This window comes from Marmota monax, unplaced genomic scaffold, assembly GCF_021218885.2.
Source record: "Marmota monax isolate L192 unplaced genomic scaffold, Marmota_monax_Labrador192_F-V1.1 WCK01_AAM20220418_F8-fsc00199, whole genome shotgun sequence".
Lineage (NCBI taxonomy): Eukaryota > Metazoa > Chordata > Mammalia > Rodentia > Sciuridae > Marmota > Marmota monax.
Genome location: NW_026694340.1, coordinates 643,794 through 657,702, shown reverse-complemented (window position 1 = coordinate 657,702; position 13,909 = coordinate 643,794). Strand labels below are relative to the sequence as shown.

Here is a 13,909-nt window from a genome sequence, read left to right as displayed (position 1 = left end):
TGGGCATCACAGCTGGGAGGCTTTGCGGATCTCCCATCGCCCTCCTCCCCCGCACCTTTCCAGGAAGCCAGCTTGTCCCTAATGGGTCGCGCAACTCAATTCACCCCCAGTCCGGGCTGAACAGGAATGTGGTAGTTTGCTCAAAGGAAATGTGCCCCCTCCCCTCCAAACACACACACACCCTGCTCAGGCCCAGGCAGCCCAAGTGTGCACCACCTCGGGGAAGGGCTCAGGTTCCCCGGGGCGAAGTGAGGCCAAGAAGCCTGCCCGAGGCATTACGGAAGAACGAGAGTGGGCGTAGGCCATTCTCAGGACTCTCCCGCGCCGGAGGTGGGGTGGGAGAGGAGGGCGCTGCTCCCATCTAGTCCTGCTGTGGGTCACGGCCGCCGGGCCTGGCCGAGAGCCTCCGCTGGCTTCTGGGCCCCACGCGGTGGATGGGGAGCTGAGGCCTCTTTCCTTCCAACGCAGTGTTTATAAGAAACGAAACTCCGTACAGGGCATCAGCGGCTGCCCACAGTGTCACACGCACACACCCGCGGGCGGGGTGGGGAGGTGTTCCGGAAAAGCCCTGAGCGCTGGAGCATTTCCACAGTCCTCGGTAACGTCGCAGGACCCCCTAGTGCTTTCCCAGCCAGCTGCAACCTCTCCGCATTTAGGACTTTTATAACTGCGACGTTTATTCTGCTGTGTCATACAACATTTTTGACAAAGCTTTGGGAAGGAAGGGGCTGATTTCTTGCTCAATGAATCCTCTGGGCCAAACCTGGAGTTGACCAAGAGCAGGATCGTGATTCCTATCTGTGAAATGAATTAAAAGGCTTTCCTTCTGTCCACCTAGACTTCTTGCAAACAGATGGATGGTGCCTGGATTCTTTCCTCAAGCTTTCGGATGTTTTTATGCCAGATGTGTCCTGTACTTCACAGTTTAGGACTACCTGCCTACCAGGCATGCTGCGAAATTAGAGATGACAGTTGGGAGGGGGCTTTGGGCATCTCAGAGCCCTACCTTTGGACATGGAAAGCTGAAAGTCCTTTTGAGGGTTTGTGTGCTTTGGGGAGCAGACCTCCCAGTAGAAAATCTAGTTCATGCCCAGTACTCTGGCTCTCCCAAATTGACTTTGGAGAGAATTTCTTACCTCTCATCTCTAACATCAGAGGATCTGACCACATTCTACCAAGAAATGCCTGCATCAGAGAGAATTAATAATCTGAGAAAGATTGAGCATGGTGCAACATATCTACTTAACAAGGATTTCCTGAGTGCCCACCGCCAGTCACCCTACTTGGGGACTATCAAGACTGCAGCATCATGTTAGTGTGCTGTCTAATGATCTTGCTTCCAAAATTCTCATTGCAAAAGTCGTCTCCAAGGTGGCCCTGCCAGCCAGCCAGCCAGCTTCCCTTGACAGCCCTGAAAACCCCAAGGTTTAATACAGAGAAATGGTGCAATAAATTCACCTTCCCTGAGTGAGGGTATGGATGATAGGCATCCTGGGAGTGAAGTAGTATCCCAGAGCAGGGTGCATAGTCAGTCTCAGGTGACTGCCAGCTAACTCTAGCTGCAGGTTTTGAGGAACCTGCTCAGGTCTTTTACAGGAAAAATAAAAATAAAAAAGCAGATTTTTGTTTCCCAGAAAGTCACCTCTCACAAGGTAGTAAGTGGTGAAAAGAAACACGTGAAAGTCAAAGGCTAAGGAGTTCTAAGCAGGGAGGACTTCTGGTTGGCCACTTTGGGAGCACTTCATTGAAACCAAGCTTTTGCTCTGGGACAGAAATTAGCCAGACACAGTGGCATATGTCTGTAATTCCAGCAACTCGGAGGCTGAGGCATGAGAATCTCCAGTTCAAAGCCAGCATCATCAATTTAGCGAGGCCCTAAGCAACTCAGTGAGACCCTATCTCTAAATAAAATATAAAAAAAAGGCTGAGGATGTGGCTCAGTGGTTAAGCACTCCTGGGTTCCATCCCCGTTACCCCCCCCCCCCAAAAAAAGGAGAGAGAGACAGAGAGAGAGAGAGAGAGAGGGAGAGAGAGAGAGAGAGAGAGAGAGAGAGAGAGAGAGAGAGAGAGAGAGAGAGAGAGAGAGAAACTGAAGTGTGTGGAGAGGGAAGGGAAGAGAAGTCAGTGTTGCTAAGAATCAGGGAACAGAGAGATGAGAAAATGGAAGGAGGCATGAGGGGAAGAACATAAAGTGTTCGATGTGCAGTGAAAGGTTTATGAATTCCTATGAATACATTACATTTGATTAATATTTTACAGTTTGAAAATGATTTTGATAGTCTACATAATTTCATCTTGTCAAAGAATGAACAAAGGATAACAAATTTAGCTATAGATCTAAGTGGCTTTTATTCACAATTCATGAATCAGGCAGTCTCCATCAATAGCAGAACACTGGGGTATATGAGGCAGGAACAAGGGGGAAAAATAGAACCCCAACCCCAAATCCCGATTGGTTAACATCAGAATACTTCAGATTACTTTGTTTTGTTTTGTTTTTAAACAAGTATTAAAGCAGAGGGGACTTACTTATTATGTTGACTCAGATAGATTAGAATCTCTTGCTTTCAGGAAAACTTGGTCTGGTTTGGAATCTATCTGTTCCCTTAAAAGATTATGTGGTACTTAGCATAAGTGACTCCATTTTGGCTAGGTCTGGTTGTGTTGAAGCCTAGTAGAGGAGCTCACTCCAAAACAAGGGCATCTCATCATTTTGTTTAACAACCTTCACAATGATTAGGTGAGATGGGCAGAGATTATCTTTACAGATGAGAAAACTGAGGCCCAGAGAGGGACACTAACTTTATAAGATTTCACAGCAAGTGAGAAAAGCACAAGAATGCAGCTTCAGACTCAAATTCTGAATTCTTTCTACATTCCTCTAGTTACTATCAGAAATGGGAGAACTGGGGTTGGGTTCAGTGGTACAGCATTTGCCTAACACATATGAGTCACTGAGTTTGATCCTTAGCTATATATATATATATATATATATATATATACACACACACACACACACACACACACACACACACACATATTAGAGGAACTGTTTGTTGAGGAGAGAAGTCAGAATGGGACCCCCTGAACAAGGTTGAGCAGAGATTTGAATGTGGGACTGAGACAAGTGAGGGAGCTCAGAAGGCTCCTGAGTGGACTCAAATGTTAGGGAGATCCTCAAAATTAGTGTGACATTGCAGTGAAAGACATTTTGTTCCCTATTTTCCGAGGCAGGCCTAATAGGGAGGGAGGACCCCAGGGAAGATGTAGCAGCAACCTGGTCCTGGAATGTGAAATCATAACCTGATGCATCAAAGGAAGACCCAGAGGACTAGTTGAGGTAAAAAAGATGGGAAAGATTTCACCAGGGAGGATGGAGAGGTGTGTGTATGTGAATAGAATTGTAGGGGGATGTCCACTGGGCAACCAGAGCAGCTTGGGCTTGGAGGACATCTACTTAGAGAAGATGGTTGGATTAGAGATGATTAGTACTTTGAGTCTGAGGGAAGAGAGCCCACCCTGAATTACTAAGAACTTATGGGAGACCATGTGTTCGACATAGCATCACAGGGAATTCTCTTGTAGAGGATTAATTGAAACCATTTATAATAAAAACTTTGGGTACTTAAACAGGGGTTAGCTAGCTCATAGCATCTCCAATCATGATAAGCACATTCTTACAGGTTTCAAAATGAAACAAGAATCCCTAAAGCTAAAAGTTAAAAAAAAAAAAAAGCCAAAGAACGCTTTAAAGATGTAAGTGACAGTTTCATTGGTAAATCCTAACACTGGGGAATTTCTCCTAAGCAAAAAAATTATTGATGTGTGCAAAGATTTTGCTAACAGTGTTGTTTGTATTATGAAAAAATGGAAATAACCTAAATGTCCTACAATAGGGGATTAATTGGGTAAATTTTTATTTATCCTTATGATAGAAAATATGCACCCATTACAAATAATATTGTGGATGTACATTTATAACATGGAAAGGTGGTCATTATGTATATATATGCACTTACAGGTGAACTAATACAAAATTTTTGTTTTAAAGCACTTTTTAGTCTCCTGTTGCCTTCATGAGGTCTCTGTTGTCAATTCCTGAGGCTAAAGAGATGCAAAGTTTCTCTCCCTAATCTCATTCTGAATTTTCTATTCAAGGGCACTATACAAGGTTCTCAAGGATGGGACAAGCATCTATCTACTTCATAAAGAATGGATGTCATGACTCAGGAGTCACTTATTTTCTGCTTTTCTTGCTTGGAAGGTCTTGGTTCCCGGAACAGGTTCTCACTCCTATTGTCACTTATAGCACCCAAATCCACCTCCCCATTCCAGTGCCTCAGTGCCTTCCATTTGACTTCACACCCTGCTAGACTCCTTCCTGGAACGTCCTGCTGCCCCCTTGCCTTTCCTAGCTCCTGACCCGCCACTATCTAGGAGACAGCTCTGACCCATTCCTGCTGGTCTCCCAGGAACTAGGCTTTGCATTAGTCAAAGCACTCAAATTCTAGTCTTACCAGAATTGAATTAATCCATCCATCTCATCTGTGGAAGGGAGAGAGTAGAGTGATTGACAGGTGGGATGCTGCATTGATGTGTCTGTTTATAGCTGCATTGCCGCAGTCTGGCTGGGCACAAATCAGGAGCCACTCAAGCAGGAACAAACTTTATTTCCGAACTCATGTGAAGGCCACCCACGCGGTCCTTCCAGGAACTCCACACCAACCAGACCTCCCTCCACCGCAACTTTTCCAACCAACACTTACTCTCCAGGAATCCCTGGGAGAGCTCAACAGGAACTCAAAGGGAACTCTGGGAGAACTCAAAAGTAGCGGTGCCCAAGGCAGCAGGAGCCTCCCTATTGCCGGACAGCAGGGGTCTATATACCACTGAATACACAGCCTGTTTCAATCCAGCATCATCCAGTCACAGCAATTATACACAGCTTAACTTAATTATCATCATCTTAATGGCTCGCTGGCGTCACTCCTTCTGGCAAAATGCTAGGCGCCATCCCAACTCGGCTGTGGCTCTCAACACCGCATCACTGCAACTAGGTGCTGCCCTAGAAGGAGAGCCACGCTGAAGGGAATGACACACCTGAAAGAACTGTTTACTTCTGAGTCAGCAGCTTTGGGAAGGTGAAGAAAGTTCTGTACGGAAAATTAGCACCTAGCTCAGTCTCTAGGAATACAAATGGGGCAAGGTTCTAGTTGTGAGTACAGGAGTTATTGCCCTTATCAAGAGGCATGGGACCATGGGCTAGACCTATTGCCTTGGCCAACCTTGTGTAATTTCTCCATACTGCCCAGCATCTCCAGGGTCAAGTCTTGGGGACCCAAAGAAGACATCAATGCTGCCTTTTCAGAGCTCCTTTGCAAAGTCCAGAGCAAAATGGCCTGAGGCAGGAGTGCTAGGAGGGATCACAGTTGCTTCTATGAATCCCTTCTCCTATTCCCTTTCTCTAAGGCAATTCCAAAGATGCAAAGGGGGAAGGTGTCATTTTGTTCATTATTAGACTCTGGGGGCAGGAACCTTCAAAACAGCAGTATCTGGTGCCAGAATGGGGCAAGCACTTTACAAATATCGTTTCCCCGCATCACTGCAAACCAGCAAGGTAGGACTGTTATCATGTCGTAGTTGAGGAAACTGAGTCCTGGGTTAGTTGCGCCAGTAGGTGCCAGGTTGTGATTTCCTCTCATCAGAAGCCTATGCAGCACCTCAGGCAGAGTCGGCTTACTGCCTGTAACTCCCCGAAAGCAGGTGAGCGACCTAGAGGGGGCGATGTCAATCTCTCAAGACAGAGACGCTGGGAGGGCTAAAACCCTTCCTTCTTGACACACATTCATGGGCTTGGGGAGCCATAATGGTTTTCGGGGATTCAGTTCTGGCGTCCTTTCTGAAGAGGGCAGCAGGTGCCCAGGTGATCCCCTCACCTGCGCTGGGGAGCTAGATGTCTCCAGAGAGGTGGGCGAGGAGAGGGCCACAGAAGCCCCCAGGCTGAGCGAATGCGGAACGAGGGGAATGACCGTGGGCTGGGGTCACTCGATTTTCCAAGGACAGCCTTCCTCCGGGGCAAGCCGGAGTGGGGGTGGAGTGGGAGTGCGCGGGGCGGGCCCGCAGTGGCCCTGGGGCGGCGGCGCCGGCCGGAGGGGGTGGGGAGGAGCAGCCGCCCTGTACTTCCCCTTCGCAGCTTAGCTCTACAACAGCCTGATTTCCCCGAAATGATGAGGCGGCGCCGGCCAATGGGCGCCCGCGCGGCGCCAAGGAGGCGGAGCCCGGCCTGGGTTGGGGGAATCCCGCTAAGTGTTTAGATTTCTCCGCGGCGCCGCGGCCTCGGCAGAGCGCGCCACTCCTTCGTCGAGGCAGGACGTGTGCCCTAGCCTGCAGAGCCGAGGCCAGCAGGAGCAGTGCCCAGCCAAGGCCAGCCGTGCCCAGTGGACCCAAGACCCGGGCATCCTCTGCCTTATCTCCGCTTCGCGGGTCCGCACAGCAGTCCCCGCCTGGTCGGGAACCTCGGGCGCCGCCGGCGGATCGCTCTTGCTGCAGAGGTGAGCTCGCCTTCGCGGCTGGGGGACCTGCGGCGTCGAACAAAAGGCGCGCGGGACACCAGGAAGTGGGGGCCAAAAACCCCAACCCGGAGAGTCGCGGGCGCGCGGCGTTGCCCGGGCCCGGCGCGGGCTCGGGAGGGCGCTGGAGGAGCTGCGAGCGGCAGAGCGGGGAGGGCGGGCCGCGGCGTGGACCGCCCACTGGCCGAGGTTGCCTGCGCCCGGCCGCTTTCGCAGATCTGCGTGCGCGGAGCTGCCAGGGGCCTCTAGGTGGCCCGGTACATTGGTCGCGCGCATCCACACGCCATGTCAGGGAACTCGAGTGTCTGCCCGCGCGTAGGAGCCCTGTGTTCCTGGGCTCTGGCTTTTGCCTGTCACAGGTTGGCGCCCTTGCCCCAGGTTTCGGGCTGCCTGTGCTGGTGGCAGGGACTGGCTTGCCGCCCTTAGTGACTGGAGGAGGTCAGGACTTATATGGGGGGTCATGGACCAGGGGGGTGGCAGGAGCCGGCGCCACAGGTGTTCCTTGAGCCACTTCTCTTGAGGAGGGGAAACCAAGCCCAAAGGAATTGCGCGTCCTGGCGTCAGCATTGTGGGCAGGGTGGCTGTCAGGCATAGAATGGGTTCTGGGGGGGGGGGGGCGGGGTGAGAAGGTGTCCAGGATCCTTGGGGACTGAATACCCGTTAGGGAAGGTGCACAGCTTATGGCGACAACTCAAATCAGGGAAATTTCTTCTTGGCATAGGGGTGTGGGGGGGAACCCTCCCTTTTTAAAGAATTTTTTTAAAGAATTTGGGTTTTGAGAGAAAAGTTTTGGTTTTAAGATATCTGTGTATTTGGTCTCTTTTCCTGCACTTAAGCCCTGAAGCCCTCACTTGTACTCCCACCTCCTTCTGAGAGGGCTGGGACAGGATGAAAGAAGGAGCAGATGTTTTTGCCCAAGATGTTGAAACAATTTGGAGAGCAGTTTTATTCCAGTGCAGGCTTCCTTTCCCATGTTTGTTAAGTCCTGTTATCTGAGGGCAGGAGAGAGTAAAGATCTGGGTGTGAAAATAGGGGAGATTAAGTGAACTCTGGTGGAACAAGGTAGTGACCAGGATTGTTCAATAGACTCCAAAACAGGAGCCTTCTGTCTTCTCTTTACAGCCAACATGCCCATCACTCGGATGCGCATGAGACCGTGGCTAGAGATGCAGATTAATTCCAACCAAATTCCGGGGCTGATCTGGATTAATAAAGTGAGTGTAACTTCTTGGGTTTTTCTGCTACTGTTGTTACCCATGTTCTTCAGGGGACCAAAGCTTCAGATGCAGCTCAAAAAAGGGAAATGATAAGGAGGCAGGCAGATGTGTTTCCCAGTGGGTTCTGCAGTGGGTGTGCAAGGCCCAGGCCTGGGCCCTCTTTGCCCAAGTCCTGTCTTCTTCCCTTCTCAAGGTGTGGACAGTAACCCTCTTAAAGGCACCTGAAGTTTCCAGCAGCCAGACTCTCCCAGCATTTGCAGAGCTTGAGTTCTTATCTCCTCCCAGGGATACCCCTACCACACACACAGCATTCTGCAGGGCTCTGGCTGGGCAGATGATAGGAAACAGAGAGGTGGGTACTGCTGGGTAGGAAGGTGGTTGTCTCAGCAGAGAACCCAAGAACTAACCTTTTTCAGTTACTCTGACCTAAGAAGACTAACTGCTACACTTGGGGCAAGATAGACTCTGTAGACTTAGTATCAATAATAGTAGTAATAGCAATATTAGTATGCATAATAGTAATGGCTAGCAGCAGTTACTATGTACCTTGCACCTTGCTAAGTATGTTACTTAACTTGTGCTGTTTCATTCTCACAGTAGTGCTGTGAGGAATGGTCCAAATAAGGACACTGAGGTGCTGAGAAGTTGATAATAAGATCACATAAAAAGTGATAAAACCAAGCTTTGAACCTGAACAGTCTGATTCAGAAATCCATAGAGCTAGCCACCAGTAATAATGACAGTAAGACCTTAATCTTCATTTGTCAGTGTCCCCACACATGCTCTGGTTTTTACCCTCAGGTATATTTGAGGTATATTTTCTTGTTTCAGAGAGAGGAAACTGTGGTGCCACAGGTAGTCACATTCAGGTCTGGCCCAGTACTCCCTGAAGGGTGTGATCAGGACCCTCTGTGTAGGAGCCAGTTGTCCCAGGTGTCCTCAGCAGACCCATTTAATAGAAGAGTTTCCATTTTTACTTCTGTTTTGGTGCTAATCAGCCAGAGCATTCAGATCAGTGCTGTGGGGGAGAGGACTCTGTGGGTCCCAGCATATCTATAATGTGCATAGCGGTGTTTTTGCTGAGCTGTTGGTACCACAGTCCATCAGAACCCCTCCTAAGAGATCCAGAGTGGCCTGTTGAAGCCAGTCTCAGGACTGGTCAACCCAAACCAGATGGGGTGAAAAGGGGAAGTCAGCTTTTTCCCAGACCTGGGGGGCTGGGCATACTCAGCCACAAAGCCTGTGGTCTCTGAGCTGACACAGCTTCTGTGTATTTGTGTGTGTGTTGTTCAGGAGGAGATGATCTTCCAGATCCCATGGAAGCATGCTGCAAAACATGGCTGGGACATCAACAAGGATGCCTGTTTGTTCCGGAGCTGGGCCATCCACACAGGTGTGTCCCTGGGACTGTGTCCCTGAGAGCTAGGGAAGAAACAAGGGGAGGCTCAAATATTCATGCAAAGGCCTGATCTTTGATGTCCCTGATTTCCCTGATATAGTGTACAGAATTATTAGTGGGGGGGCAAGGGGCAGACCCATATTTCTGAAGGATGAAAATTGATGTTTCAGCAAATTCTTAAAGGGATTTATAAAGCCAAAATCTTAGAAAGCAATAATAGTATTAATACTACTTGAGGGAGTTTGTGGCTAAAGTTCTCCCTTGAAAAAGAAGTCGCGAGCCAGGGCACTAAAAGAGATCCATATCTTCCTTTTTTTCGAGGGGAAAAAAAGGTCTTTGGCTCAAGGACCACCTGGTTGATGATTGGTCTCTTTTTATCTTAAAGTGATGGGGCTCTTGGCCCAGCTTAGAATAGTCAGTCTACCTATTAGTAACTGTTCTTTGCTGGCCTCTCTGTGCTCACTCCTAGTTTGGAAGTTATCAGATAAGCCCCAGTCCCTACCCTCTCTCTGGCTGCTGATAGCACAAGCAGGGAATCTGGGCATGGTCCAGGACACAGCACATTTTTGTGGGGAGGGGCACTCTAATGCATCTGATTGGGCCCTTCACCGAGGCTTGCTGGATGTTTGAGCCAAGCTTGGATCTTCCAGAAGCCCCAGAGTCTACAGCCTGCAGAGGGTCACTAAGGTTTCACCAGTGTGGGCATCTGGAGTACTTTTGCCTTATTCTTCTCAGGCAAGGGGCAGCTGATGATCCATTTCACCCTCTTGCTCTCTAGGCCGATACAAAGCTGGAGAAAAGGAACCAGATCCTAAGACATGGAAGGCAAACTTCCGCTGTGCCATGAACTCCTTGCCAGACATCGAGGAGGTGAAGGACCAGAGCAGGAACAAGGGCAGCTCGGCTGTGCGGGTATACCGGATGCTTCCACCCCTGACCAAGAACCAGAGAAAAGGTAGCCAAGAGCTCTGGGTCTTTGGGGAGCCCTCGGGAGGAAGGGAAGAAGAAGGCCAGCTGGGCTGGCATTCCTATGCCGAGGTTGACAGCCTGTCTGCCCCACAGAGAGAAAGTCCAAGTCCAGCCGAGACACTAAGAGCAAGGCCAAAAGAAAGGTGAGTATGGTCCTCAGCAGCTGGGCCTTTTGTCACTGGGTGAGGGTGAGCAGTGGAGAGTGCTACAGTGGGCCTAAGCTGCTTTCTCCCTCCACAGTCATGTGGGGACTCCAGCCCTGACACCTTCTCTGATGGACTCAGCAGCTCCACTCTGCCTGATGACCACAGTAGCTATACAGCTCAGGGATATGTGGGGCAGGACCTGGAGTTGGAGCAGGCACTTACTCCAGGTGAGGATGGCTTTTTATCTTGGGTCCAAGAGGCATTGTGCTGTCTTGGTAGCAGAGGGTGGCCTGTTGGACCAGGCTGAAGGGTGCAGGGTGCCTGGTATCTTGCAAACTAACAAAGCACACATCCTTGACCTTTGGTTCCTGCTGCTCCCCAGCACCATCACCATGTGTTGTCAGTAGCACTCTTCCTGATTGGCACATCCCAGTGGAAATTGTGCCGGACAGCACCAGTGACCTCTACAACTTCCAGGTGTCACCCATGCCCTCCACCTCTGAAGGTTTGTATTGCTGGGGCCTGGTCTGTCTGCTTGACTGTTTGGGTCCTGAGAAGGGTTTTCTGAGGGAGAAAAGATGCTTAGAAGGCCACCAGCCACCGAGCTGATTGAGCTGGGCATTGTCTACTCCCAATTCCCATGGGCATGAAGCAAGCCCCTGGGATACCAGGCAGGCAGTTTAGAGTGGACTACAGTACCTTGGTGGGCTGGGGAGAAGAGGGAAGGGATCAGGGGCTGTGTCTTGATCTAAGGTTGCTAGTTCTACTGGCTCCTCTGCAGCCCAATGCCTTAGAGTGAGGAAGGAAGTGAAGGGGTGGGAAGAGGCGTGACTTCATAGTTTAGGAGGCTGAGTCACCAAGCCAGTGTCTTGTTCTGGAATGTCCATGGCAGATGTCTGCTGGGAGGCCAGTGGTATGTGTGTGTGTAGGGGCAGGGGACCCTGGAGGGACTGGAACTGCAGGGCCAATATGATGTACTGCCATCCAGCATCTCTGCTCTTCCCCATCCACAGCTGCAACAGACGAGGATGAGGAAGGGAAATTACCTGAGGACATCATGAAGGTATAGCCCCTTCCTTCCTGGCTTTCTTTTGAAGTGGACATTTCTTGGTGAGGAGAGAGAGAATCAGAGCTTCTAGATCAGAGGGTGGGCAGCTGCTGTTGTCCCCTGACTACTTGTATAGTCCCACAAGCAGTATATCCACTTGGTGGGGACCATTGCCCTTCTTGGTTGGGAAAGACGCTGGGTCGTGAAGGCTGGTAGGAAGCTGTGTCTCCAGTGAGCCTTCCTAAAGCAAACTTGAGGGCCCCAGACAGAGCTGTGAATCAGCCACTATCAGTGCCAGGTCCCTGGCCCGTGTCCTCAGCCCCAACATGCCCAGCCCTGCTAGTTTGGGAAATGCACATCAGGTTTCAATAATCAGCCTTTGGGATCTGTAATATGATGGCTTTAAAAAATTTTTTTTTAGACAAATTATCCTCCAGTTTTTTTTTTCTTTCTCTGCTTCAGTTTTAAAAATGAATACAAAACATTTTCGAGGTAGTTTTTCCCTGGCTCTGCCACATTAGCACAGAAAACTGGGATGTGGATCCAGTTCCTTTTCTCTAGCTTTTTAGTTATCTTTTCTTATTATGCGGTGCTTTAAGCCTCAATCCCAGTTGAGGGAAGTGGTAGAGATACTCTCGCAGAGGGCAGGAGTGAGAAGAGTGGGAAAATGACCCAAGGAGCAGGGCCTGTGTGCATTTGTGCCTCCCAGATCCAGGGCCTGGTTCTGACTGCTGCACATCAGCATCCATAAGAGAATGTGAAAATGCTCAAGGGTGTGGTCCTGGTTGGGAAGCCTCGGCTTATCAAGGGCAGGCCACAGGGTGAATCTTCATGGGAAGGCTGCTGAATGCTTCTTGCTTTGTCTCTAGCTCTTGGAGCAATCTGATTGGCAGCCGACAAACGTGGATGGGAAGGGGTACCTTCTCAATGAACCTGGGGCCCAGCCCACCTCTATCTATGGAGACTTCACCTGCAAGGAGGAGCCGGAAGTTGACAGCCCTGCGGGTAAGAAATCCCTGGATCCTTATGGTTTCTTGGAGAAGGGAAACTCATGCAGTGGGTGGGGAAGGCTTGGGAGCAGGGCCAGGAGACAGTAAGGTAAGTAGCTATGTTCCTGTCCCCTGTGGTTTACCTAAAGATGGTGTGTGCTTGCTGCTGCCTTGTGGACAGTGGAAGCTCTGTCTGTGACTTAGGGACAGGGCTGTGTGGATGTGGACTGGGGAACACACCTTATGTCCCCACCCCACTCCTTACATAACCTTCCTTCATCTTCTAGGAGATATTGGGCTCAGCCTACACCGTGTCTTCACAGATCTGAAGAATATGGATGCCCTCTGGCTGGACAATATGCTGCCCCCAGTCAGGGTGCCCTCCATCCAAGCCATTCCTTGTGCACCGTAGCTGGGCCTCTCGGCCTGGTTTCTCCCTAGGCAAACAAAACTTGGCATCATGGTGGCTATGGTACATAGAAGCTGGACTCCTGTGGGCCCCTCAACATAGCAAAGTGTGACCCCACTGCTAAGCAGGGATGGGACCTCTATCTTTGGGTCAGTGGACTCTCAGAGGACCTGGCAGGCCAGGGTCTGGGTTTGCCTTGTGCTGTAAAGCTGGCCCTGCCTCCTGAGAATTAGGGGTTGAGGTTCAGAGATTGGTGTGTCAGGTGGACTTGGACAGAAGTTGGCCTTCATATTTTCTCTGTGATCCCAGCTGCCTGGAGAGGGTCTCTCTGTCACTGAGTGGCCCTGCGGGGAACAGATCAGTGACCTCAGAATAGAATAGCGCCAACTCCAGGGCTGGCTCTGCACTAAGAGACAATTGCACTAAGTGAATCTATTCCCAAAGAACCCCCTCCCTTCCCAGTTGAGCCCTGGGGACTGTTCCAAAGCCAGTGAAATGTGAAGGAAAATTGGGGTCCTGTAGGGTGGTATCCCTCAGCCTCAGAGGAGTGCTGCCCTGCTTCATACTTCAGATGAGGGGCTTGGGAAAAGACATGGCACTTTTTCTTGTGGACCTTGCCACATTTCTTATCAGAAGTGTACACTAATGTTTTCCCCAAGCTCTTGGCCTTCGCATTTATTTATACAGTGCCTTGCCGTGTGCCCACCACCCCCCTCAGGCCCTGGAAGCTCTCAGCAGGTCCAGGCAGGGAAGTGTGAGCGTCTTGGTATGACTTAAAATTGGAAATGCCATCTAGCCATTAAGTCATGTGAGATCACATGTAGACATGTTTATAAATATGTATATATTTGTCTTTTTATAAAAAGTTAATTGTTTATGAGGGATGTGTCCTTTTATTTAGAAATTTGTAGTTAGTTTTGCTTTTTATGGAAACATTCTGATGGAACTTATCATTGGCACCATGCCTGAGCCTGGGTTTGTTGAGCACTGACTTGTATCTATCATGCATCCTTTCAGTAATGGTCATGGAGGAGATGGCAGGCAGGAGGACAGTCATGTCACAGGGAATGCTCATGTAAATGTAGTTACTTGCCAATGACTTCAGCATAGCTGGGAGTTAATTCTAGGCTCCTGGGAAATGAGGAATGTCAGGTTTTTAGTTC

General features: G+C 49.8%; 1 protein-coding gene across 3 annotated transcripts; it reads left to right on the top strand.

The window, feature by feature from the left end:
• The first annotated feature begins 6,325 nt into the window (after positions 1-6,325).
• Irf1 (interferon regulatory factor 1) lies at positions 6,326-13,621 on the top strand. Of its 3 annotated transcripts, XM_058586514.1 has the most exons (11): positions 6,326-6,551; positions 7,692-7,783; positions 7,980-8,138; positions 9,080-9,179; positions 9,964-10,140; positions 10,248-10,297; positions 10,395-10,527; positions 10,683-10,805; positions 11,314-11,363; positions 12,218-12,353; positions 12,625-13,621. In XM_058586514.1, the coding sequence occupies exons 2-11, from the start codon at positions 7,697-7,699 to the stop codon at positions 12,747-12,749; spliced, it is 1,140 nt and encodes a 379-aa protein (XP_058442497.1). In that variant the 5' UTR covers positions 6,326-6,551; positions 7,692-7,696; the 3' UTR covers positions 12,750-13,621. The 3 variants fall into 3 exon arrangements, with proteins under 3 accessions (XP_058442497.1, XP_046323553.1, XP_058442498.1); XM_046467597.2 differs by lacking the exon at positions 7,980-8,138 and having other exon boundaries at positions 6,329-6,551; XM_058586515.1 differs by lacking the exons at positions 7,692-7,783; positions 7,980-8,138 and having other exon boundaries at positions 6,329-6,551.
• Positions 13,622-13,909: the final 288 nt, after the last annotated feature.

Bases quoted from the DNA above. Each gene is read 5' to 3' on its own strand.
- Irf1 (XM_058586514.1), top strand. From the start codon at position 7,697: ATGCCCATCACTCGGATGCGCATGAGACCGTGGCTAGAGATGCAGATT. The intron at 8,139-9,079 runs GTGGGTACTGCT...TGTGTTGTTCAG, and splicing joins AGATGATAGGAAACAGAGAG to GAGGAGATGATCTTCCAGAT. The intron at 10,806-11,313 runs GTTTGTATTGCT...CCCCATCCACAG, and splicing joins CATGCCCTCCACCTCTGAAG to CTGCAACAGACGAGGATGAG.